General features: G+C 53.2%; 1 protein-coding gene across 1 annotated transcript; it reads left to right on the top strand.

Annotated features, from left to right (window-relative positions):
* The first annotated feature begins 1,495 nt into the window (after positions 1-1,495).
* FSCN3 (fascin actin-bundling protein 3) lies at positions 1,496-24,162 on the top strand. Its single transcript, XM_045011520.1, has 7 exons — positions 1,496-1,826; positions 13,647-14,343; positions 17,337-17,455; positions 17,909-18,068; positions 20,992-21,162; positions 21,971-22,186; positions 24,012-24,162. Exons 1-6 carry the CDS (start codon positions 1,728-1,730, stop codon positions 22,174-22,176), a joined length of 1,452 nt encoding a protein of 483 aa, XP_044867455.1. The 5' UTR covers positions 1,496-1,727; the 3' UTR covers positions 22,177-22,186; positions 24,012-24,162.
* Positions 24,163-24,792: the final 630 nt, after the last annotated feature.

Here is a 24,792-nt window from a genome sequence, read left to right as displayed (position 1 = left end):
GCGACTTCTCTTTGGGAGCTTAAAACTAGAAGGGGGAGGGGAAGTGCTAATTCCAGGCACCAGGGCTTGAAAACTCTGTCCCGTCCCCATGACTTGTGGGGAGGCTGGTGATCAGTCTGCTTCATCCCAACACCTGCCCTCTGCCATCTCCCCCCTCTACCCAGAATAACCGCCACCTCCCCAGCTCACGGAGTTATGTTGGCAAAGCCCCTTACTAGGCCAGTGGTGTTACCTGGCCCCTTGGCTTCCTGCATGTCAGTTTCAGCGTGGTGGGGGCCTGGCTCATGGGGAAGGAAAGCGGAGCGAGGGATGTGTCTGCTGCCTTCCCCAGGCCACCGGAGAGCTCGGCTGGGGTTCCCTTGGGGCGCATGGGCTCGTAATGTCTGTCCAGTGTAATGTCGTGACTAATGGAGACAACCTGCCCATTGCAGCACAGCTGTGATGAGAGCGAGCACACCCTCGCCCACAGCTGGACAAGGCTCCCTCAGGCGGATGGGAGTGGGAACCTGGAACCTCGGCGTTTGCCTGCCTGGTTCCTGTACATACAGACAGCTACATTTGAGGGTGGTCAAACTAGTGTAACAGTATGAAGCTGGGCCAGAGAACACTGAGTATCCCTGTGATATTCTTGCCTTAGACAAAGCGGTATCCGAGAGTTCCCCCCGCAGAGCGATGGCTAGAGTGAGGGGAGAGTTTGTATTTTTTTTAGTGCTCGCTAACTGAGAAGGGTTCTTCCATAATAGTCCTCTAGGACTAGGGGATTTCTTGGTCCTTCTGGTGCTGGCCGCTGGGGCCAGGATGAGGGTATTGAATTAGCCAGGCCATGCCCTGGTAGGAAAATTCCTACCCACCACAGAGGCACTTTTGTGCATCCACAGGGCTCTGATAGCTGTGTGGGACGAGCAGTTCGTAGGTGGTGCATGGACAGCGCCTAGCACGAGATCTCAGGCAGGGCCTGTGGACGTTACTGTAATGCACGTCATTAACAGTAATAAAGTTTTTAAAAGCTCTTGCTGGTGCGCCCCTCTCCCCGGCCCTTCAGAGCAGGCGTTTTATCTGCCAGGTAGTGACGAGGTTACAGCGGCTTTAGACATGCTCTGTCCAGCCCCGGGAGCTCCTGCCCCCACTTACAAGGAAGAGGAGAAACGTGCTGTTATCTGCCAGCATTTCACCCTCGTTGCAATAACTCTGTCACTTGGGGGGCTGGGTGCCCAGGTGGTGGGGAGACCCCGAAGGCCTGGGGCTGGCCTAGCGGGGGATGTTGCCTGGGGGAGTGTGGGTGCTCAGTGGGGTTGCACTGCTAGTTTTCTCCAGGGAAAGGGGGATTTGGAAGGGAGTTGGACCGTCACCCATGAAGGATGTATGTTGGACCTGACCCAGTGCTCACTGAAGTCAAGGGAAAGTCCCCCCTGGACTCCAGCAGACAGGGGGTCCAGCCCATTATGAGGCAGGACTTGCCGTCTCTCACCAGCTGCCGTGATGTAAGCTGCGTGTCACAAAGGCCAGGCCTGCAGGGGCGGAACGTATGCAGGGATCCCTGCCCAGGTGGCCCCCTGGGGTGCAATGGCTCTCCCTGCTTCCTGGCTGCCCTTGGGAGGGATCTGATGGCCTGTGAAGGTGACCCTAGGGCTGAACTGGGCCTGACGGAGTCATCCAGCCAGGCGTGCGTGCGGGACTGATGTCCCACAGGACCAAGCAGTCGCAAGTTGCTGCCCTGCTGTGGAGCCATGAAGGTTGGGCTGATTAACTGGGCCGGGAGTTACCTCACCAGCGAATGCTGCGGGGATGGCGTCACTGTCCTGGGAAACTCACTGGGCAAGAAGCAGGTGAGTGACGCTAAAAATCCACCGTGATGCCAAAGATTTGCAACCTGCCCCTGGAGCAGAACCAGCCGTGCTCCCCGCAGGCTCGGAGCTGCCCCCATCGGGGTGGCCCATGATGTGACAGCGTAAGAAGCTGGGGTTCAGCCTCTATCCCTCACCCCCGCATGAATGTTGATTCCCCAAGGAAGGGGTTTTTTCTGGGGGTACATCTCCTCTCCTAGCAGAGCGCACTGGGAAGCTTTGCTTCCTGCCCGAGTGCAGTGCTGCTGAGATCACCGTTCCCGGCCCTGGCCAGGCAGAGACGCTGCTGCCTTCTGCCTGCAAAGATGGGCGTTCCTGCCCTGCAGGCCAGGATGGCCGAATTCCACACGGGATAGGCACTGTGGGCCACTGCAGTGTGGTTATAATCCAGCCCAAGGCAGAGAGGTGCCCTCAAAGGGGAGGGGCAGGGACCCTGCTGTAGTGTGCCCCCCCCTACGTTCCCCCAGTGCTAACTGCTGCCAGCCCCTGAAGATTATTGGCTCCCAAGGGGGTGCCAAACCTCTCACAGGATAAGTAGAGAGACGCCATCCTTCCCTGGCAGGTTTGCAGACAAATTCCAGAGGTGACCTGTGGAGGGAGCATTGGGGTGGAAGGGGGAGCAGACAGAGGTAACATCAGTGGGTAGCAGGGTTACACGGTGGAGGGCTGCTGTGCTGCATGACGGAGTGAAGGAAAGGAAGCTACCAGCTAATTTCTTGTAGGCTTCTTGGAAGGCCTGGGGCTCATGGAGGGGTGGTGGCTTTGCAGGCCAGCTCAGGGAGGGGGTCCCACATGTAAGGGGAGGTGACACGGACGGAAATGCAGCTGCGGTTGCAGGAGATGCGGGGTTGCAAGTCTGGCGTCCTGGGCAGAGCAGCAGAGCTGTGACGGGCCGGAAGGGGAGGATAAGCAGCTTGAACTGGATGTAGTGGCGAAGGGAGAACCAGAGGAAGTGGGGTGAGGTGGGGGTGGAGGGCAGGGCTATGGGCAGGTTGATAACCCAGGCAGCTGTGATGTGCATGGGCTGGAGAAGGGTCATGTGGGGGCCAGGGAGGCTGGAGAGGAGCGGACGAGACGTGACAGGCTCCTCATCCCATTTGCAGCCCCCCCTTGCTTCCTCGAAGAGCCCCACTAGACAAAAGCCAAGAAGCGAGTCCATTGCTGCGGCATGCCCAGCAAAGGCCTCCAAGGGGCGCTGGGCCCCCCCCCCACCACCCTGGGACTGCACAGCAGGGCCAGCCGGGACTGACCGATCCCAGCTCTGGGCAGATTCAGGCAGGAAGAGGCAGGGATCCTGTGGAAAAAATAGCACGTGATCATGCGGTTGAAGACGTATAATCCAGCCGCATGAGAAGCTGAAGTGAGGTTGCACAAGCTTTGACTTTCGAGTGCTTGATGTTCCAACCTTACTAATGGTCTGTTCACACAGGTGTTTTTGTAATTTCCTATGTTTTTAAAGAACCCAACTGAAATTCCATCATATGGCACCATACTGACACCCACCTGGGTCATCAGCGGGACCTTTAAATCCTCTAAACAGCCCCCTGCCACTTGAGTAACTGGTAGCAGTAGAAGGCCAGCACGAGAAGGGTTGAGACACACACGGTGCCAGTGAGTTTCACAGCAGAGGGATGGTGAGACTCAGGTCTTGCGGGTTCCAAAGCGGGCTCTGGAGGGGAGTGCGCTTTAGTGGGCACAGAGTCTGCTGCTCATTCCCCCCGCAAGCCTGACCCCTTCTGTCCTGTCCCCTCCAACCCGTCCTTTTCCCAGTCTGGTCTTTCCCCAACTCTGTTCATCTCCCTAGTCCCAGTCCCCACTCCTCAGGCTTCTCATTCCAGCGCAGCCAGTCCTGATCTCCCCCCTGCTCCGGGTGTTTACCCTCTCAGACACTCAGGGAGTTTTCACCTCCTCCCGCCATCAGCAGAGCTACACTGGGCACGCCTAAGGCTCATCGGCCGCCCTGTGACTTGGCTGGGGTTCAGCTTAGGGCCCTATTTCTTAACATTGACCATCACAAATCACTCCCTCAAGCATTTTTCTGACCATGATGCAAAATGAGCCTGCATCTCTCTCTCTCAGGGCTGGATTTAGGGGCAGCGACTGCCTGTTGTTAAGGACAAAAGGGAAGATAGAATGTTTGAGGTAACATATTTCAGGTATTCCATGGGTGGATTCATTTTTCACTAACCTCCTAGAATGTTCCAGATCTTTGTAGAATCTCGTGGAACCTTCCAGACTTTCCGAGAACTACCTTTTCCTCGAACCTCCCAGAATGTTGTCAGTCAGGCCCTGGCGGGTATCCAAGGGGCGCGGCGTCGCCAGTCAGTCAGTGAGATATAAGAACGAAGTGAAGTGAGAGCCCAGCTGTGGCATTGTGAACCTTGTTTTGTTGTGTAATGGTGAAAGTGTACTTGTGTTTTAAGTCTTGAAGAGTGTAAGTAGCGACTCTCTGATGCTGTGTTTCAGTTCACGAGAGCAAAGGTGAGAAAAGCGACTTTTTGAACTAAAGCACTAGGGTAACATTCTAAGGCTGTCACCTACTGTACCACTAGTTAATGCTGGTCTGCCCAATGTGGGTGCACAGTTCCATTTCTTGATGTTAGTGCCTTTCAGTTATTCTTAAAATTAAAAAGTTTCTATAAGCTTAGTGGAAACGTTTTTAAAATTCACTTATACATGGTATGAATAAATACCGATTTACAGATCCTAGCCTGCAAATGTATCGTCTTATATGACAGGGATAAATCATGCATCCAAATCGTGCACCAGAGTCGTGAAATGGGCTACAAATGCAATAAAAAATTAGATATTCAAAAGTTTAACAAATGGAGGGGAAGTGCCGAAGACACTTCTCACCTGGGGCACCATTTTGTCTAGGGCCAGCCCTTGTCTCTCTCACCAGGACGTTATACGCTTCTCAGGTGCACCGTCAGCTGCCAAACATACCACCGACAGTTTCTGGTAGCTGCCGTTCCATGACGGTTTGCGTCAGCCTCTTGCTCCACCACTGAACAATCAGAGCTGGGCCCATTGTCCGTCGCCTCCTCTCCCAGCAGGTCCCTGCATTCCACCGGACAGCTCTGCAGAGCTCTCCAGCTGTCTGGATTGGAGTCGGTCAGTTCTCAGCAGATGATGGCCAGGGGCTGTGAGAGGTGCCAGGCACAGGAGCAGACTAGCCAAGAGCCCCTGTTCAGGGAGGTGTTTTCAGCGTGTCTGGATGGCTTTGTTCCTCACCACCCTGGCTGCTTCCAGAGCAGGGAATTAAGATGACAAAGAGTCCACGCTGCTCCCAGGGCTTCTGGCTGTCACCGCTGAGAGATTGTGATGTCACATAGGCTGTTGGAGGAGCCAAGGACCGCGGGAGCCAGGAGAACCCCCAAGGTTCTAGACCCAGTAGAGCCACTGGCGCCTGCAACTGTTGTTGCTTTTTGTTCTTCTGTTTGCATCCTTTGTTGCTGGTTTCTGTTGTCCTCTGGCACCAGTTGGGCTGCTGATACTTCTGACACCATGTCATATATTGCTTGTGCATGGTAGGCTTCAGAGCAGGCTCTTCAACCAGGCACGGCCTGGCACCAGAGCTCCCAGTGTAGAGAGACAAGATGAGTCACTGTAGGATCCTTTAATGGGCTGCCATGTGTGGCTGAGGTTAGCCCAGGTATAAGGACTGTTGCACACTGTGCCCTCTAGTGGTCGAACATCCAATACAAGTTCGCATTCCTTTACACTCCCTATGCAGGGGTTCTCACAACACCTTGGGTGGTGGCCTCAGAGTGCAGCCACCCACTCTTGCTGGGGGCTGCCCTGACAAATTTTCCTAAAATTCTGAATTAACTTTTAGGAAAAACAAATAAAGATGCACATCGACACATCCAAATTATTGTAATTGATTTAGGTAGGGTTTTTTTTCTTTGCAGACCCAATAATAAAAATAATGTACAGCTGTATTTTGGTGCCTCTGGCCTCCGCTGCCTTTCCCTGGCCCCGCACCATTGCCCCAGGCTCCCTTCCGCGGCCTCGCCCCCCAGGCTCACCCCACTCCTTGCCTCTTGACTATGGAGCCTGTAAGGCCAGCCCCGCTGAAGCCCAGAGCCAGAGCCCCACAACTGGGGATGGGAGGGTGTGGAGCCCTGCAGCTGAAGCTGGGAGGGGTGGGGTGGAGGGCTGAAGCCCGCTGCCAGAGCCTGCCCCTGGGTGCTGTAGGGAGGGGCTGCTGCTTTGCCATCTCCTCCATCTCTGCACCAGAGGCTGTCATGGCCGCAGGAAACCCCCCTGGTGGCCACATGTGGGAAATGCTGCCCTATGGGACATCGCTTTCCAGAGCAGGTTTCCTATAGTGCTCCTCCAGCCAAGCACTCAGCCCGCCGGGCACCCACATGGTCCCAGATTGAGGTGGGGCCACATGCAGTGACCGGGGCATCCCCTAGAATCCTGGTTCTCCATGAGAGCATAGGCAGTGACAGTGGCATCACCTTCACTGGCCTTCGTCCGTTCCCAAGGAACAGTTAATTCCTGTGGATCAAGCCACATTTAACTTCCTACACTGGGTTACACGTTCACTCTGCACACACCCGCTCCTCAGACAGGGAGCGCCTCCAATATTCACTAGTCTGGTGCCAGCAATTCAGCGGAAAGCCGGCTGGCCCCCGGCCGTGTGTGGGGAGTGTATATATGCAAGGCACAGCTCCTGCCGCTGTGCAGGAGGGAGGTGCATTCATATGCAGCCAGAGCTCGCCTTGTGAAGGTGCTAGCTCCATGGAGGATGCGGGATCGGGACAGATACGTGCTGGTCCTCAGACAGGAATCTGAAATCTGAAGTTGAACTATGGCCTCAAGTAGAGCTAGTCAGGAATTGGTCAAGGAAACTTTTTTTTTTTAATCAAAATTAAAACTTTGTGTGGAAAAGGGTCGTCTTTGATGCATTTCTCAACTTGAAAAAAATCACTGTTTTTTAAAAATTTGTCAAAAGGTCCCATTTTGGCATTTTCAAAACAAACATTTTATTTTGTTCAGTTCTAAATGACCTTTTAATTTTGAAATGTAACCTAATTATAGCACACGTTTCTTTTAAAAAAGAAGTGATCCAAATCAAATAAAAACATTTTGAAATCATCAAAATGTGACATTTTGATGGGACTAAATCAATTTTAAAAAAAATATTTTTGGTTCACAACATTTTTTTCAAACTTTGACTTTTCATCCTGATTTGAGGTAGGAAAAATGTCTGAGATCTCAGACATTTTTGCAGGATAGGAAAACAATTTTCTGCCCGGCTCTAGTGCCAGTCAGTGATCAAATCACACGCTGGTCGTCTTTATTATAGAAGCAAAGAGCTTGAGGAGAGTGGAAATGTTCTGTCTGGTCCGTGTCACCTCCACCTCCACGGCATGCCGGGGTGAGAGCGTACAATCTATGCATCTAGACAGGTTTTTATATGATGTCTATTAACATATCCTCTAAAAGCCTCCCAAAATTCTGTAGTACGCACACGAGAGCTCTCTCATTGGGGTGTGTTTTGCCAGCCTGTTTTGTGTTGCTGGTGTTACTACAGGAAGGTTAGGATGAAGAAATGGGTTTTGTATTGTGCTCTGAAGCCAATGGGGTAGCTGCCTGTAGCTGCTGGCCCATCTTCCTGGCTCATGAAGGACTCACTGCCTCACCAGGTTTATTCTCCCAGTGTAGAACACAGGCAAAACCTCAAACACAAAATAGTTCCTCCCCTTTGATGGTCTCAGTCCCTCCTGCTTCAGGGGTACTGCAGGAGCCCATCTCCCTCCTACACCTCCTTGGTCCTCCTCCAGGTCATCTGCCTGGGAATTACCCTCTCCAAGCCCTACCAGAGAAGCCAGCGGTGATTCAGCTCGTCCCTTGACTGAGCCAGCAACTGGCTTTTGTAATCCCTTACTTCCTTCCCTCCCAGTGGTGTCTGATAACTGAGCAGAGCCGGCTGGCCCCTGGGTCTTAAAGGGGCTGATCACCCTATTACAGCAGCACTCATCCTGCTCTCTGCCCGGAGCGAGCTCCTGCTGCATGGGCCAGCGGCTGAGAAAGCCCTGTCTCTCGCACGCACGCCTACTGCACCCTTGGCACTGACAGTTCTCTTGCTCCAGTGGGACGTAGCTGTGGGGTGAGGCCATGGCCATGCAGGGTGAGATGGTGCCTCAGGGAGCTTGGAGGGCTTTGATGGGGAGGACCAAACACTTGAGTGTGACCCAGTCTCCAACAGGGAGCCAATGCAGAGGCCACGGTACGAGGGGCTGGGCTCTCAGTGAGGCCTGCCGGGCGATGGGCGCTTGGTGGTTTGTGTTGCTGAGCAGGTAGGTTGTAGCTTTCCTCAGGTCGTTGGTTTCACACCTAAGTACAGGGAATTACAACAAAGGGGCTCAAGTATGATGTACGTGAGCTGCTACCAAAACTTCCTAATCTCTCCTTAGTGACAGTGACTACTCCAGAGGACTGGAGGGTAGCAAAGGCTGTCCCCAGATTTTAATGGCTGTAGGGTTGAGCCAGGGAGTTAGACCTGTTAGACACTTTACATCCATTCCCAGCAAATTGGTTGAACTGATGATTAAAAACAGGCTAAGTAAGTATCTGTGAGGCCATGGTCTGATAGGGTCTCGCTAGCAGAGATTCCGCAGAGGAAAGTTGTGTCTCACTAAACACTGAGAATTCCTTGAACGTGTCAATAAGCTAGTGGATAACGGAGAACCAGGTAGCAATTTATTTAGACTTTCAAAAGACCTTGGACAAGGTCCTGCCCAAGGGGTTCCTTAAGGAGCTAAGTAATCGTGGGTGAGAGGCGAAGTACTGGCTAGGAGACAAAAGGCAAAGAGGAGGATTCAGTGGTTCATTTTTACATGACAGCAGTGTGATGGAGCAGGGAGCCGGGCGGATTTGACCTGGGAATGTTGCCGAGGAGTTACAGTGGGGATGCGAAGGAAGCTAGCTGAGCTGTAACCTGAGCCAGGAGGGGGATAGGGAGAAGTGACACCTTCTGCCCGGAGACTGTACAAAGGAGAGGAGGAGCAGAGGGGAGGGGGAAGAAAGCTGCTGGAGGGATTTTTAGGGTCAGTTGGGGCTGGGTGGTGCAATGCAGGGAACCCCAAGCTGGGGTCTAAGCTCCCTGAACCCCCAGAAGGACTTGATTGAGGGGTTCTGGTTGTACCTACACGCTCTGCTTGGGACTGTGCTCCTGTCGTCTAATAAACCTTCTGTTTTACTGGCTGGCTGAGAGTCACAGTGAATCTCAGGAAGAGGGGTGCAGGGCCCCCCACACTCTGTGACAAGCAGGTTAACAGCAGGGCCTCAGGGTTCCATACTAGGTCTTGTGGTTATGTATTTATTAATGATCTGGAAAAGGGAAGGGAGTGAATAGTGAAAGGGAAAAATTTGCAGATGACACAACATTATTTAGGTTAGTCAGGACCAGACAAGACGGTGAGGAACTGCAGAGAGACCCAGGGGAGCGGGCAACATGATGGGAAATTAAATTGAATGTAATGCACGTTGGAGGGACCCACGTAAATTACTCACACACCTCCTAGGAGTCTAAATTAACTGAGCTTCAGAAAGGGATTTGGGTGTCCAGTGGAGCCCTCTGTTCAAAGCGCAGCTGCAGTCAGAGAAGGAAGCCGGACGTTTGACTCTATGAGGAAAGGGATGGAGAATAATACCAAAAACATGCTCATGCCTTTATAATAAATCAATGGCGTGGCCTCACTGGGGTACTGTGCACAGTACGGGTCACCCCCGTCTCCAAAAGGATATTGCAGAACTGGAGGGTGTTCAGAGAAGTGTGACCAGAATTATCCAAGGCCTGGAAACATGCTCCTAGGAAGAGAGATTGAAAAGGCTGCAATTGCTACTTAGAAAGGAGACAAGTCAAAGGGACCCTGATAAAAATGTATCAAATCATTAATAATTTAGAGCAGTGGGTCTCAAGCCTATTTGGTCGCGCTCCCCCTTCTTTGTGTGTGTTATATCCCCTACTCCCCCTTGCTCCTGCCACACAAGTACATATGCTGCCATCCAGCTCTGAAGGCAGCGCCGGCGCCAGCAGCAGCACAGAACTAAGGGTGGCCTGGTATGGCATCGCCACCCTTACGTCTCCACTGCTGCTGGTGGCGGTGTTGCCTTCAGTGCTGGCACCTGGCTAGTAGCCGCTGCTCTACTAAAGCTTCTCATGCCCCCCCCAATACATTCTGTGCCCCCCCCAGAGGAGCGCCCCCCCCAGTTTGAGAACCTCTGGTCTAGAGAAGATAGAGTGGGAGTTTCTGTTCTCTCTGTCTCATAACACAAGGACAAGGGGACAGTCAATGAAATTCAAAGATGGGAATTTCAAAACTGCTAAAGGGACATACTTTTCACTCCGGGGTCATTCACCTGTGGCACTCACTGCCACAGAAATTCCTGGAGGCTAAGAACTTAAGAAGATTCCAAAATGGATTGGACATTTGTATGGATAACAAGATTATCCAGAGTTATCATAATTAATGGCAATAATAATTCTGGCAGGAGATATTAAACCTTGTGTTTCAGGGTTTAAGCCAGTCTCCAACTATATACGAGACCATGGATTCACCAAGGGCAAGTCATGCCTGACTAACCTGTTTGCCTTCTATGATGAGATAACTGGCTTTGTGGATATGGGGAAAGCGGTGGACGTGATTTATCTAGACTTTAGCAAAGCTTTTGATACATTCTTCCACAGTATTCTTGCCAGCAAGTTAAAGAAGTCTGGGCTGGATGAATGGACTATAAGGTGGGTAGAAAGTTGGTTAGATCGTCAGGCTCAACGGCTCGTCGGGATCAACGGCTCCATGTCTAGTTGGCAGCCGGTATCAAGCCGAGTGCCCCAGGGGTCGGTCCTGGGGCCGGTTTTGTTTAACATCTTCATTAATGATCTGGATAATGGGATGGACTGCACCCTCAGCAAGTGCATGGATGACACTAAGCTCGGGGGACAGGAGGGTAGGGATAAGGTCCACAGTGACCTAGACAAATTGGAGGATTGGGCCAAAAGACATCTGATGAGGTTCAACAAGGACAAGTGTAAAGTCCTGCAGTTGGGATGGAAGAATCCCATGCACTGCTACCGGCTGGGGACCGACTGGGTAAGCAGCAGTTCTACAGAAAAGGACCTGGGGATTACAGTGGATGAGAAGCTGGATATGAGTCAGCAGTGTGCCCTTGTTGCCAAGAAGGCTAATGGCATATTGGGCTGCATTAGTAGGGGCATTGCCAGCAGATTGAGGGAAGTGATTATTCCCCTCTATTCAGCACTGGTGAGGCCACATCTGGAGTATTGTGTCCAGTTTTGGGCCCCACACTACAAGAAGGATGTGGACAAATTGGAGAGAGTCCAGCGAAGGGCAACAAAAATGATTAGTTGGCTGTGGCACATGACTTATGAGGAGAGGCCGAGGGAACTGGGCTTGTTTAGTCTGCAGAAGAGAAGAATGAGGGGGGATTTGATAGCAGCCTTCAACTACCTGAAGCGGGGTTCCAAAGAGGATGGAACTCGGCTGGTCTCAGTGGTAGAAGATGACAGAACAAGGAGTAATGGTCTCAAGTTGCAGTGGGGGAGGTTTAGGTTGGACATTAGGAAAAACTTTTTCACTAGGAGGGTGGTGAAGCACTGGAATGGGTTACCTAGGGAGGTGGTGGAATCTCCTTCCTTAGAGGTTTTTAAGGTCAGACTTGACAGAGCCCTGGCTGGGATGATTTAGTTGGGTTTGGTCCTGCTTTGAGCAGGGGGTTGGACTAGATACCTCCTGAGGTCTCTTCCAACCCTGATATTCTATGATTCTATGACTCAGATGAGACCTATATGTGGGGTGGGGGGGGCAGATTATCCCACATCTGTAACTGCGGGTTTCTTATACCTTCCTCTGAAGCATCCGGGGCTGGCTGGTGTCAGAGACAGGATATTGGGCTAGATACACCTGGGTCTGATCCAGTCTGGCAAATCCTGTGCTCCTAATAACCAAGCTGAGGGGAGGAGGGGAGGTCACAAACATGGGATCATTGGCGCCAATCCAGTTCCAGCAGCAGGGGGCTCAGTCTCTCACACAGTCACAGGTGGATAAGGGGGTTTTCCATGGGCTTGGCTACTTGTGCATCCAGGAGCAGTGCAGAGTCTGGGGGACACCAAGGTTGCCGAGATCTTGGTGACCTGACAGCAGACGCCCTCAGTGGGGGGTGATTTTATGGCAATGGCAAATTCTTCAGCAGGCTGCTAGCTCCCCACCAGCATCACTTCAGTCTGCCCAGGCTGTGGCTACAGCCAGCTGCCCTAAATCCAGCTGCTGCTGTCCACTGTGGCCTTGTGCGAGCCAGGGGGGATGGGGCAGGTTGTGTTTGCTTTGTCCAGTCTAGAAATAAGTGTCCCAGGCTTCCCCTGCTCTGGCTCCTGCTCCCTTTGGTTGCTTTTCTCTAAACTCCCGCTGCGCTGTCAGTGCCTTCCTGATACAGAGGTGTCGAGGTCCGTGCTCGGTATTCCAGGTGTGTCTGTACCCCAGCAGTGCAGGGAGGAACTATCCCGGCCCTGTCCCATGTCTCTCCACAGGCAGCCCCCAAACTGCCCTGGCCTCTTTCTGCTGTAACAGCACATGGGAAACTTACACCTCGTTTGCTCCTTCCTGTCCCACAGGTCTCTTTAGCCAACGCTGTTTCCAGGGTCCCCTCTCCCACGGCGGGGCTGGATTTTGGGTTAGCTCCATCTTCCCAGGTCGTGCGAGTCCTGCCCAGGCTTCCACCTCTTTAGGGCCCTTTGTATTTTCACTCTGTCCTGAGCTCTGAATTTACTGACCTTGGCTAAAGTCATTCATGGTCCGTGGCCTTCTCCGGGTTATTAATGAGCCTGTTAAGTAAGATGGGACTTAACCTGGTCCCGCGGACGTCCGCGACTTGCCTCTCCCCAGCAATCTGCATTGCCGTTGATCTGGGTCCCCTTTGCCACTTTCTGTTTCATGGCAATTAACCCAGGAGTCTTGCAGGAAAGCCTGGCTACTAGCACGGCAAAGCCAATGGCCCAGGCTGTTCAATTTTAAATGGGGCAATGTAGGTACAGCCGGCTCGCAGCACCCCAAGCTCTGGTGTTGGGAACGTGCCGCTGAGAGGTGGCGGGCGCGGGGACAGGGATGGGTGAGAAGGGCTGGCATTGAGCAGGGAGCTGGCTAGCGGCTCAGCTGGGTGTCAGACTGGGAGCACAGCAGACAGACAGTTCCAGAGGCAGCGAGTGGCCAGTGTTTCACCGAGGGGTGGGGGAGAACAGGCAGAATGCTTGGAGGGAGTTAGACCATGGAAGTGGCTGGCTGTTTTGGCAGGGCAGCATGTGGGGGTGGGGTTATAGGGCCCAGTGAGATCTGGGAGCTATTTGGGGTCCTGGCTGTGACGGGCCCTGGAGATGCAGAGAGTGGTTTTTATTGTATAGAAAGGAGAAGCCCCCAGCAGCCTCCCAGCATGGTGCTGTGCGTACGTGTGTGCGTGACTGAGAGGCAGCGGGAGCTGTATTTGTGTTCTGGCAATGACAGGGCTTGCACCTCCAAAGGAGGGGATTGGTCACTGTCTCTGGCGACGGTGGGGCAAGGAGCGAGTGGCATGGAGCTCTGGCAGGCGACGTTCGCACTGGGTCCTAGGAAGAACACTTAGCAATCAGGGCAGTGGGATGACCCTGGTGGGTCACTGGCACTGCAGACCCCTGGAGACAGGTTAGAAGCAGCGGGCATGTCAGTTCACAGCTCAAGGCCAGAGGGGTTTCTCTAAGAGCTAATCAGCTGACTCTGGCTCATTGCTTCCTCACAGACCTGGGAGCTGCAGGTCACCATGAAGCAGGGGAAGCAGACTGTGGTGGAGCTGCTAGGCCATCAGGGCCGCTATCTCGTAGTGGATCCTGACGGATCAGTCCGGTGCGGGAAGCCAGCATCCGTCCAGCAAAGCCAGTTCCTGCTGGAGCTCCATGGCAGCGGCAAGTGGACTCTCCAGTTGTTGGACAGCAAGAAGTACCTGGAGTCAGACGGGGAGGATGTTTTCTGCGTTTCCCGGAGCCCATCCCCCTACCAGAAGTGGCTGCCCCAGCTGGCCATGCACGTCCACATCGTGCTGTACAACGCTACCCACCAGTGCTACGCCCGAGCCGATGCAGACTTGGACAGGGTGTGGGTCGACACCCCGGTGCCTTACCTGGAAGAGTGCGGCTTCGTGCTACGGTTCAGGAACGGGATGTACCACCTGGAGACCTCCAGCCACAAATTCGTCTCCAGAGCGGAGAAGCTAGCCAAGAAACCCTCTGCACAGACGGCCTTCAACTTAAACCTGAAGCCCAGGTGCCTGGCTTTCCTGAGCGACCAAGATGGGTGTGTCCTGTACCCTCAGGGCAAGCGGGGGCGCTTGTGCCTTGGAGACAACCCCAAAGAGGAGGAAGAGTGGTTCGTTATAAAGAGGTGTCCGCAATGGGTCAGTCTGAAAACTAAGGCCAAGAGATACGTGTCCATCATATGTGGCAAGTAAATTCCATTTTCCAGTCTGAGCATGTGTGGAGGGCCCAGCTGAAGGATGCCAGGACATGCCCCCTGGACCTAAGTCACCACCCTGGTCGACAGTTCTTTGGACAAGTCCTGCCCTGCCTTAGCCCTGTGAAGCCCACCCCTGACTGCGGTGAGCTTGCACAGAGGACAAGCTGGGGTAGAATATAGGATTATTTCGGGTGCAGGATAGCTGGGGTATGGAGCCACAGAGCCAGAGTCCAGACACCAGTTCACATCCCGACCATGGCAAAGCTGTTACGAGGGGCCCAATACCCATGAGCGGGGATCACATGAAATGGGGTGAGCCGGGGGGTGGGGGATGTCTCAGAATGGGACATGTGCCTACATCACCAAGACCCACCAGCACCCCCATTGCTGTCCCTAGCAGGGGACGGAGGATTGAATAGGCCATGGAGAGGGATCACAGCAATCTCTCCAGGACAGGGCTTGCTACACCTTGGCAGAGTAGTTGGGGGGAGCTTGTCCGGCCACTGCCCATGCGGTACCTGTGATGAGGATACATACAGGACTTGCTCATCAGAGCTAGCAATAGCCAGCACTCAACACTTTAAAATACAGTGATAGGCAGAGCAGAGACAGTGGTGCATGTGACGCGTACAGTGAAACCTGCCTAACACTTTCCGCAATAAGTAACGGCAAGCAGGGTATTATAACCTCACCACACTTACAGAGTCTGGGCTGAGATTTCCCATGCCAGGAGTCTGCCTGGGGCCAAACTCTTCTTTTGGTAAGTGGCAGATAAATTGGCTCAGCTGGTTCTGTGACCGAGACTAGGGGGACGTGGGTTCTTTTGCCAGCGTTACAAAAACCCTTAAAACTGCTTTATCGAGAAGCTCTCACAAGGTTGCCAACTCCTGCAACTTAACTGTGAGTTTTGCCATTTTTTGCTGTTTTTCTTAAAGCCCCAGCTCCTGGAGGCATGTGACTGGGGAAAAATTCAGCTTTCTTTTTTTTTTTAAAAGGAAGTTTTTAGCCCACCTGTTTAAAATGTGAACCCTAAAGATGATGACAGTGGTAGGCAAGTAAAAAGAATCCATATGTCGCTATTTTTAAGTCTCATGACTTTAGAGCCAATGTTATGATTTTTCGAGGTCCAACCCTTTTTGAACACTTGAGGTGGGCAGGACTTTTCCTGCCATTTGCTGCTCCTCAGTGCTGGGGGCTGCTGTGCCACTGGGCACTGGAACTGTGAGCAGAGAGACTATCTCCCCTTTGCTCTCAACCCCTCCTCCCCCGCGCTGGGGACCTGGCCGTGAGGAGGAGAAGGAGGAACCTGCCTGACTCTAATGCAGAGGGGTGGGGGGCAGGGGAAGGAAGAGTTGCAGGCCTGGGAGGGGCAGGGGCAGAGCCCAGCAGGAAGGGAGAGTAGGAGCAGCGTGGGAGGAGTGTGCAGAAGAAGAGGCGGGGGGGGGATAGAAGCTAGGTGGAGAGAGACAGGAGCTGGGGAGGGAGGGGATGGAGCAGCAGAGGACAGAGTGGTGTGGACAGGGGCAGAAGGGTCTGTGGCCACTAGAGCACATGCCCCTGTGGAACCTGGAGATGAATCCATTATCCCTGAGTGTCAACATTCCTCTGCTGTCAGCAACTAGCTGTGAAACCCATGGGCCAGCTGGGTCTCCAGCCCCCGAGAGTGGCAGGTCCATATGGAAGATAACAGCCTATCGCTGCTGTTTTCTCAGTACTCACTCAGCTAGCTCCAGTGGAGGGCTGGGCTGTGGATCTGAAGATTCCCAACCCTGGGGATCAACTTATTTCTACACGATGGAATGTTTGTTTTGAAATCTTTTATGTGGTTTTTTTTTTTAAACGTGGGAAGTTACATAAACCCACCCCCCACACTAGAGAACATTAAGGTTGAACAACATAGAGCACTCAGAGTTAGGAAATGCCAGAACTGAGCTTGTTTGTGCAACCATCAATCGACCTCCCACGTGCATATGGGTTACAATAATCACTTGATGATTCCCGTTCTGTTCATTCCTTCTGAAGCACCAGGCATTGGTCACTGGATTAGATGGACCTTTGGCCTGACCCAGTGTGGCCGTGCTCATATTCTTATGATAGTCTTTAATTACATGGTCACATACTTTTTTTCCCACCGGACCCCTGCCTCATTCAGTGTCCAGCATGGCTCAGTGCTGTAGGCCCCTGGCTGCATTTGCTGCAGACATTGGAAGGCAGAGGCAATGGCTCAGGGAGGGCATGCGGGGTCACTCTCCCCGCTAGATTTGCTGCTTGGCTTGTACTGAGCATGCTCAGAAACACCTGCTGAAGCTGCTGCCCTCACTCCCCCCCCCCCCCCCGCCACTATCTGCAGGCCCGAGTCGTCTCTGTGGGAAGTGTGCAGGTTTGTAAGGCTGGGGACTGAAAGATGGGAACGGATGTCTCAGGATTAAGGCAGAGCTGAATGCCATTCTGGCAAGTTGGTTTCTGGCCCTGCCTTGACACAGAATTCCTGTGTGATGCTGGGCAAGTCCCTTAAACCAAGATTTTTCAGGCAGCCACTGCGTGTTCGTCATTTTCTGCGATCCCCACTTGAGACACCGGGGGTCTGATTTGCAGAAGTGCTGAGCGCTCACAGCAGCTGGAGACATAAACTGCGAACTACACTGAAGAATCAGGCCCACAGCATCTCAGTTTGGGTCCCCACAATTAGTTGACACGTTGGGCGTTAATCTCAGTGCGTCAGTTCCCCACATGTGAAATGGGGATTCTCCCCCTCCTCGTCCCTCCCTGGGGTGTTGGGAGGATAAATTCATTCATGTTTTTAAACAATCAAGATACAACAACAAGAGCATAGACCGCTGGGGCCCTGATCCCAGACTGGGAGCTCTAGGAACTGCTCTAATTTGGGATCCGAATCGCAAATCGACCCTGAGCCAACGGACGGCGCCGTGTCTGAGTGCATTTGGCTTGACATGGGCTGATTTTCTCCCCGTCTGCGCAGACATGGAAGTGTATGCCGGCTCGGACAAAGTGACCCCAAAGTCTGTGTTCCACTACGAATTCGATCCTGAAACCAACGCGGTGCAGCTAAAAACAGTTAACAACCACTACCTGGCCCAGGTGAGTGAACCCTCTCCCGGCTCATTGGGCGACGCTGTCGGCCCAGAGAGCCTGAGCCTGCCACTGAAGCAGTGGGCGCTTTGTTCACCATTGTATCGCTTGTCTCCGGACCACTTCTGTTTCTAGGTGACCAGAACGCAGCACATTATTCCAGGGGAGGGCGTCCCGTCGATTTACACAATATTATAATAGTCCCTTAATGAACCACAAGGGATAGTTCCATGGACTAGAGACATGGATATACAAGGCAGTATCGCCAGCATTCATGCTGTTTCTTTAAGATGTAAACTACCCCCACCCGATCCCCAGGGAACCTCCTCCCTTTCATGGCACAGGGCTGCTCTTCTTGAGCGGAGTCCTGGCTCTCCTGACTTCCCGGTGCAGGGCACTGGTAGGAAGGACACCCTGGCACCAGCTGGCGGGAGCTGACCTCTTTCCTTCCCTTCCCTGCAGAGGAAATTCAAGAGCATAGTGGCAAATGGGAGACGCATGGAGCCAGAGACCAACTTCCGTGCCCTGTGGCATTATGGGAAAATCTTCCTGCAAGCTTTCAACGGCCGGTACCTGGGCACCATGCCCGTTGGGCTAGTGGTGGCCAGTGCTATGCATCCAGGTAAGGCAAATGGGTGGGGGGACCCCTAGGAACCTGCCAACAGCTGAGCAATGCAGCCCCTTGGCATCTCTGTGGCACTTGTCTGAGACTTCAGGACTGGTTGCCTCTCCCGTGTGGGGAGGGGTGCGCGTTCTTAAGCCTCCCTGCCAGGTGTCACTGGACCCACCCGGCTGCACTCGCACCAACACCCCTCTGGTCTCTCATAGACGATATGTCCCCACCCACCTTGCTCTGAGAGCAGGTGGCATTTCTCTGAGGGGCCCATCACCCCCACTCTGGGAGGGGTCACAGATGAGGGTCTCCCTCCCTTCCTAGGGGCTCCGCGTGCTGCCTCCGCCCTACCCCCAGCACCTCAGGGAGCGAGAGAGACCATTGCAAGGAGAACTTTTAATTCTTAGTGAGTGAAATATGGGTTCAGAGGCCATCAAGCCCCATAAGTCAGCATCCAGAGCTGAGTGTCCTCCTTGCCCCTGGTCTGAGACTCCACCTCGCTAATCCCATGTCTCCACACTTGGGCAGCCCTGTATGGCCAGCTGATGCCAGCTCCCCTCGGTGGCTCTACCAGCAGGAGGCGCTCTTGTAACAAGTGGCTGTAGCCCTCTCCTCTCACTTCCCCCTCCGCCCGCTGCATGAAACATCTGGGCTGCAACAGCTCAAGTGACCGATACTCTCCTCAACTCACCCCCCAGCTCACGGTGCAGCCCCAGGCCTCTCCCACTGAGACAAGGAAGAGCTCGTGTGTCAGAGCTGCTTGGGACGGGTTAGGCCCCCTTTGGGATGCCACCTGATGTACTGGGGTTTCACTGAGCCCCTGGGGTCCCTCTCCCTAGGTTCTCCGGCCCCTTGCAGTGCACACACAGGTATGGCCAGTGATGAGCTGCCAAAATCTTAACAACGGGTTCCCTATAAAAAGTTCTGATTTAACAACGGGTTCCCTATAAAAAGTTCTGATTTAAGGGATGTGCGACAGCATGTATTTTTTGTACCAATAGGGTTACCATACGTCCATATTTTCCCAGGAGGTGATTAAGAACCGAAAAGCCTGACATGTCCAGGAAAATACAGATGTATTTTAACCCTACCTAAAGTTCTTTTTTAAAAAGATGGGGCTGAACTAGAAATGAGCTCCGTTTCACATGTGTGGGTGGTGATCAGGGACAGTCTCAATTTTTGGGTCTTTTTCTTATATAGGCTCCTATTACCCCTCACCCCCGTCCCGATTTTTCACACTTGCTGTCTGGTCACTCTAGGGTGTGCACATGTGTGGGTCCCAGCTGCTCCCTGCCCCCCCCTCATTAAAGCAGGTGTGCAGGGTTACTGCCCTGGGAACTGCAGGGCACCAGTGGATGTGGGGCTGGCTGCAGATAGGGGCGTGGGGCAGGGCTAGCTGGAGGCAGGGAGTGACACGGGCTGGCTGTGGGCAGGTGATGCAGACGGGCGGGCTGCGGGTGGCTGTGGGCAGGGGGTGGCTGCGGGCGGCTGTGGGCAGGGGGGTGGGGCTGTGGGCAGGGGGTGGCTGCAGGCGGCTGGGGCCAGGGGCTGGCTGTGGGCAGGGAAGGCGGGGGAGGGGCGCAGATACTCACCCGGGGGGGGGGGGGGCTGGGAGCAGCAGGAGGCAGCCGGGGACTCACGGGGCAGCAGCAGGAGCCCCAGGGCCAGAGGTCCAAAGAGCAGGAGCAGCAACAGGGCCAGGAGGCAGCTCACATGGCTCTCGCAGCACAGCGCAGCGCCCCCCGGCGGCCGGGAGGAGGAATTACAGGCTTCCCAGGCAGAGCCCATCAAAGCTTCCCTCGCAGGGAAGCTAGTTAACAAGCGGTTCTAAAACCGCTTCTAAATTTAACAACGGGTTCGCGCGAACCGGTGCGGCTCCAGCTCACCCCTGGGTATGGCCACACCCAGCTGCAGACACAGACCGAAGTCAGCTTTGTGTGAGAGGATTCACCCAGCACTCACGTGCACACTCCTTCTGGGGGGTAAACCCAAAATAATACTGTCTTGCACTGTATAGAAAGATCTGCACAGCGCAGACTCATAAAATTCGCCCTCTCCCTCAATGTGAAGAGAGATATGCACAACTTCTTGCCCCCGCAGTTAGCAATTGCACAAGTTCTGTTTCATAATAAACCAAACAAATGTATTAACTATAAAAGGCAGATTTTAAGTGAGCATAAGAGATAACAAACAAAACAAAGCAGATGACTGAGCAAATAAAACAAAATACTCAAGCTAAGCTTAGTACACTCAAGAAACAGGTTACGAAATGTAATTTCTTACCCTAAATGTTAGTTTAGGCAGGTTGCAAAGTTTCTGTGGTTCAGAGTTCCAGTTATGCCTCTTTTCAGACTGGACTCCCCCCTGCCTTCCCTTCAGGTGTCTTTAGGCGTCTTTCTTCTTGGGCAGACAGGCCATGGGGTAGGGCCCCGTTTGCCCTCCTCCCCACCCTGAAATAGGATTTACATAAGGCGGGAACCTTTTGTTTCCCAAACTTGACCCCCCATCTCCTTTTAATGGAAAGTTACAAGAAGTCCCCAGTAATGTTTAATATCAGATGGCAAGACCACCTGACCTGGTAGAGTCACAGCTACATCCCAGGACGCCTCCCAGGAGGGAGGGAGATTAGTATCTTCACAGTCTTGACTGTATCTTCACAGTCAAATCTGATGGCCTGTTTGGTGGGTGTCTCCTAATTGTAATTGTTACATAGTCCATACTCCGAAATTTAGATACAGAAAAGATACATGCCTACAAATTGGATAATCACAGTCTGTAAATCAGAACCTTTCCAATGATATGTCACAGGACCCATCTTGCCTAAAACACATCTTAGTTATTCCATATTCATATCGTAACAATATTTCCATGAAGAATATGGGGTGTAACGTCACACCGCTGACCTGCCTCTGTCACCCCTCCCCTCCCGCAGGGCCTGGCGAGGCCTTTGGAGTGCGCCTGGCCAACCGCTCCTTCCTGGTGCTGCGCGGCAGGTACGGCTATGTGGGGAGCTCGGCCTGCCATGATGTCCTGCAGTGTAACCTGTTGGACCCCGACTGCATTGAGCTGCTGCCCTGCAAGCCGGGCATTTACCACTTCCAAGGTAAGGGAGTCCTGGGAGCCCTGGCCACTTGGTGCTGAGCCCGGCTCTGCCTCGGGGCAAACGGGGCCCACATGAACCTGACCTCAGTCCCACTCAGGGCAGAGCAGGTCAGTGCTGCGTGGTAGGGGGTGCAGCAGCAGCAGCCAGGGTGGGGCATGCCGGCTGGGGAGGGAAGCAAGCTGTATGCTCCAGCTGCCCACTCCCAGGTCTCAAGGGGTGTCCCCGTTTCACCAGATCTGCAGCCCTGGAGGCAGAAACCGCTGGGAAAGCCAGAGTGCAGGGTGGAGGGTATTTGCCTCCGGGCACCTTCTTGGGCTGAGATTAGAGGCAGCCCCCCCCAGTTGGAGGCAGATGGATGGCACCAGCCCTTTAACAAGCAGGGGGGTGGAGTTTGGGTCCTTACTCCTCAGCCTGGCAGGGGATGCAGAGTCAGCACATTCGGCTCATCACGGGGGGTGGAGGGAGCAGACCTCACTCGAGCCATTGCAGGGGCATCAGGCACCACATGGAAATGTTGATGACTAAGGCAATGAGCCTGTGGGCTCTGGGCTCTGAGAGGGGACCCAGCGGGAGGAGAAAAGTGCCTAGCTTAGCCAAGAGTAAATGGGATTCGCTGGTGAAGATGAGCGTCGAGTCTCCAGGCCGGTTGGGGCGTGAATGTGAGTTTGGTGACTGCGCTCTAACCTACAAATCCAGTGTAATCAGGAGAGCCCCTTGGCCTCTTCAGCGAATCCTCGCCCAGGGCCTGCGTGCCTGGGGTGGAATGGGAGCTCCCCAGAGCTATCACCAGCTCTCCTTCCTTCCCCAGCCCACGGCAGGAGCTTTTGGTCTCTGAGCTCAGACGGCACCTTCAGGACCTGGGGGAAGTTTGCCTTGAACTTTTGTCTGGAGATCCAAGGAAGTAACATCCTGGCCGTGTTAGCCCCCAATGGGTACTACATGCGAGGAGACCGGAGCGGCACCCTCCTGGCAGATAGCGAGGAAGTCACTAGCGAGTGCCTCTGGGAATTCTAGATGGAGGAAGGTACAGAGGAGTCTCTCCTTTCCCATATGTTGCTGGGCTGGCTGGGTAGCCACTATGCCATTGTCTAGGCGCGCAAAGACCATGACATATAATGCTGACCAGTATTGTCTCACTGTTTCCTTGAACTCCTCCGTCTGTCTCCGCCTCTTGTCTCTTCTCTTATATTGTAAGTGCTTAGGGGCAAGGACTGTCTTTTTGTTAAAATAACGAGGAGTCGTGGCACCTAGAGACTAACACATTTATTTGGGCATAAGCTTTCGTGGGGTATAACCCACTTCATCAGATGCATGGAGTGGAAAATACAGTAGGCAGGTGTACATACACAGCACATGAAAAGATGGGAGTTGCCTTACCAAGTGTGTGGGGGAGTCAGTTCTAACGAGCCAATTCAATTAAGGTGGAAGTAGGCTATTCTCAACAGTTGCCAAGAAGGGGTGAATACCAAGGGAGGGAATATGAGGTGCTAATGAGGCCAACGTAATCAAGGTGGCCCATTTCAAACAGTTGACAAGAAGGTGGGAGTATCAGCAGGGGGAAATTAGTTTTTGTAGTGACCCATAGTGGCTTATGGCCAAATAAATGTGTTAGTCTCTAAGGTGCCACGAGGCCTCCCCGTTGTTTTTGCTGATACAGACTAACACGGCTGCCCCTCTAACTTGTCTTTTTGTTGTGTGTCTGCACACCGCCCAGCACAGTGGGTTTCTGATCCATCGCTGGGGCTCCTAAGCACTAATACAAATATTAAATAATATCCAGCCGGAGTCCGGTAGGTCTCAGAGGACAGGACAACCCCCCTCTTCTCCCACCTGCCACAAACACTCCTGATAAGTCTTAGCAGAGAGGCCCAAATGAGGGGGTGGCTAAGCGACTGGGGAATGACCTAAAGTGTCTTTCGGTGCTAAATGGCTGGTTCTAATCCAGGCTGCGTTAGTAACGACTGAAAGTTGCAACTATTCTGGGGCTGGCATGAGTTCTTGTCTACACATCACAAAAGCTACCAGGGTCCGCGGGGAAGCCAAAGGCTGAACGCTGCTAGGGGTGGCTCCTTCAGGCCTGTGCTGTCACTGTTCGTGGATTTAGCATGTCAGTTCTCAGGCGCTGTTGGTCTGGCACCTATCACCAGCACTACATTCTGCCGGCTGATCTCTCCATCAACCCCTTTGTGCCAGTTCCAACACACCCACTCCTCTCCCCAAAATCCTGTTCCTAAGATGCCCACTTGACCCCTTCTGCTCCCTCATGGGAGACAGAGCCGGGTGATTTTTGATAAACAAAATCTTTCAGTAATACCATCTTTGATGATTTTTTTAAAAATGATAAAAATGGAGCAAAACTTTCTGCGAACAGTGACAAATGTGAATGATGTTTGCTGCCTGTTTGTTGTGAAAATGTTTGTTTTTGATAAAAGGATGAGTTTTTTCCCCTAAGAAAAACCTTTTTGTTTGGAAAAAATTCAACTCACGGGCATTTAAAACCAGCCTGGCACAAAAGCACGGGAAAATGGGGCCGTCCGGCCCTGGACCCTGGGCTGGTGGAGTGGATGGGCTCTTCTAGCTCTAATTTCTAACGGAGCATGCCCTGGGGGGCCAGACCCTCATCTGCCATAAATCAACACAGCACCGTTGACTTCAATGGAACAGGTCTAACTTACACCAAGATCTTCACTTCTGTCTACAGAGGAACACGCTCCATTTTTACTAATGCAACATGAGTCAAACACTTTCCGTATTCTGGCTTGCTAAGGGCCTCCACCTCTGTTTTTTCATCTCTTCTTCTGAGTGCTAAAGTTTAGGGGGACTGATGGATTTGTTTTGCCTCCTGCTAGGTGGGGCGGAGGCCGCTGGGCACTGGAGCCCCCTGGGAAGAATGAGGGCATGGCATCGGAGAGGCTGAGCGCAGTGTGTCCATCCAGCATGTCACCATTCCCCGCGGCTCCTGGATTACACAATAATACTCAGCAGCTTGTTCACACTGGACATGACTCTCTCTGCACTTGGGTTAGCAGCACAGCTCAGCAACCAAAAGCGATGGGGAGCGAGAGCGCCTTAAGCCAAGCTGCATGGCTGAGGGCTGCCTGGATAACCTGCCGGGAGTCTATGGCCCGTGCCCGATCTGTATGAAACAGAGCAGATGGCAGCTGCCCCCCTCTCTAATGGTACCCTGAGGTGTGGCCCACAGAGGCTGCAGGTTCCAGCATGTAAAAAGGATCCAGGGACCTGTAGTCTCTGTGGGCATCGTCTCCAGTGGGGAGAAGAAGTATCTGTTAATCGCCATGGCAGGGCAGCAGGAGGAGCACTGGGAAAGAGAATCAAAAGGTCTCGTGCATCAGAGGTCAGGGCCCCTAGCAAAGGAACCCACCCATGTGCTTCAAGCTATGTAGCAATGAGCCATGCACTGGACCTGGCTGGAAGGGGCGCTGACCTTTCCCAGCCTTAGGGGTGTTGCTCTTTCATCACCCAGAGGGGTTACTGTAAAGGTCACATGACACTCGTCTAGTCCCTCTGGGCCTCAGTAGCCTTCTCTCCCTGCCAGCCCAGACCGCTAAGGCCTGATTGTCCAAGGTGCTGAGCACCTGCAGCCTCCATTGGCTTCAGTGAGGTAGGCGT

This window comes from Mauremys mutica, chromosome 1 (assembly GCF_020497125.1).
Source record: "Mauremys mutica isolate MM-2020 ecotype Southern chromosome 1, ASM2049712v1, whole genome shotgun sequence".
In the NCBI taxonomy this organism is placed as follows: domain Eukaryota; kingdom Metazoa; phylum Chordata; order Testudines; family Geoemydidae; genus Mauremys; species Mauremys mutica.
This window is presented reverse-complemented; position numbering and strand designations above follow the sequence as displayed.

Excerpts from the sequence above, each read along its gene's own strand:
- FSCN3 (XM_045011520.1), top strand. The coding sequence starts at position 1,728 with ATGAAGGTTGGGCTGATTAACTGGGCCGGGAGTTACCTCACCAGCGAA. Across the intron at positions 14,344-17,336 it reads ATACGTGTCCATCATATGTG|ACATGGAAGTGTATGCCGGC; the intron begins GCAAGTAAATTC and ends CCGTCTGCGCAG. Across the intron at positions 18,069-20,991 it reads GGCCAGTGCTATGCATCCAG|GGCCTGGCGAGGCCTTTGGA; the intron begins GTAAGGCAAATG and ends CCCCTCCCGCAG.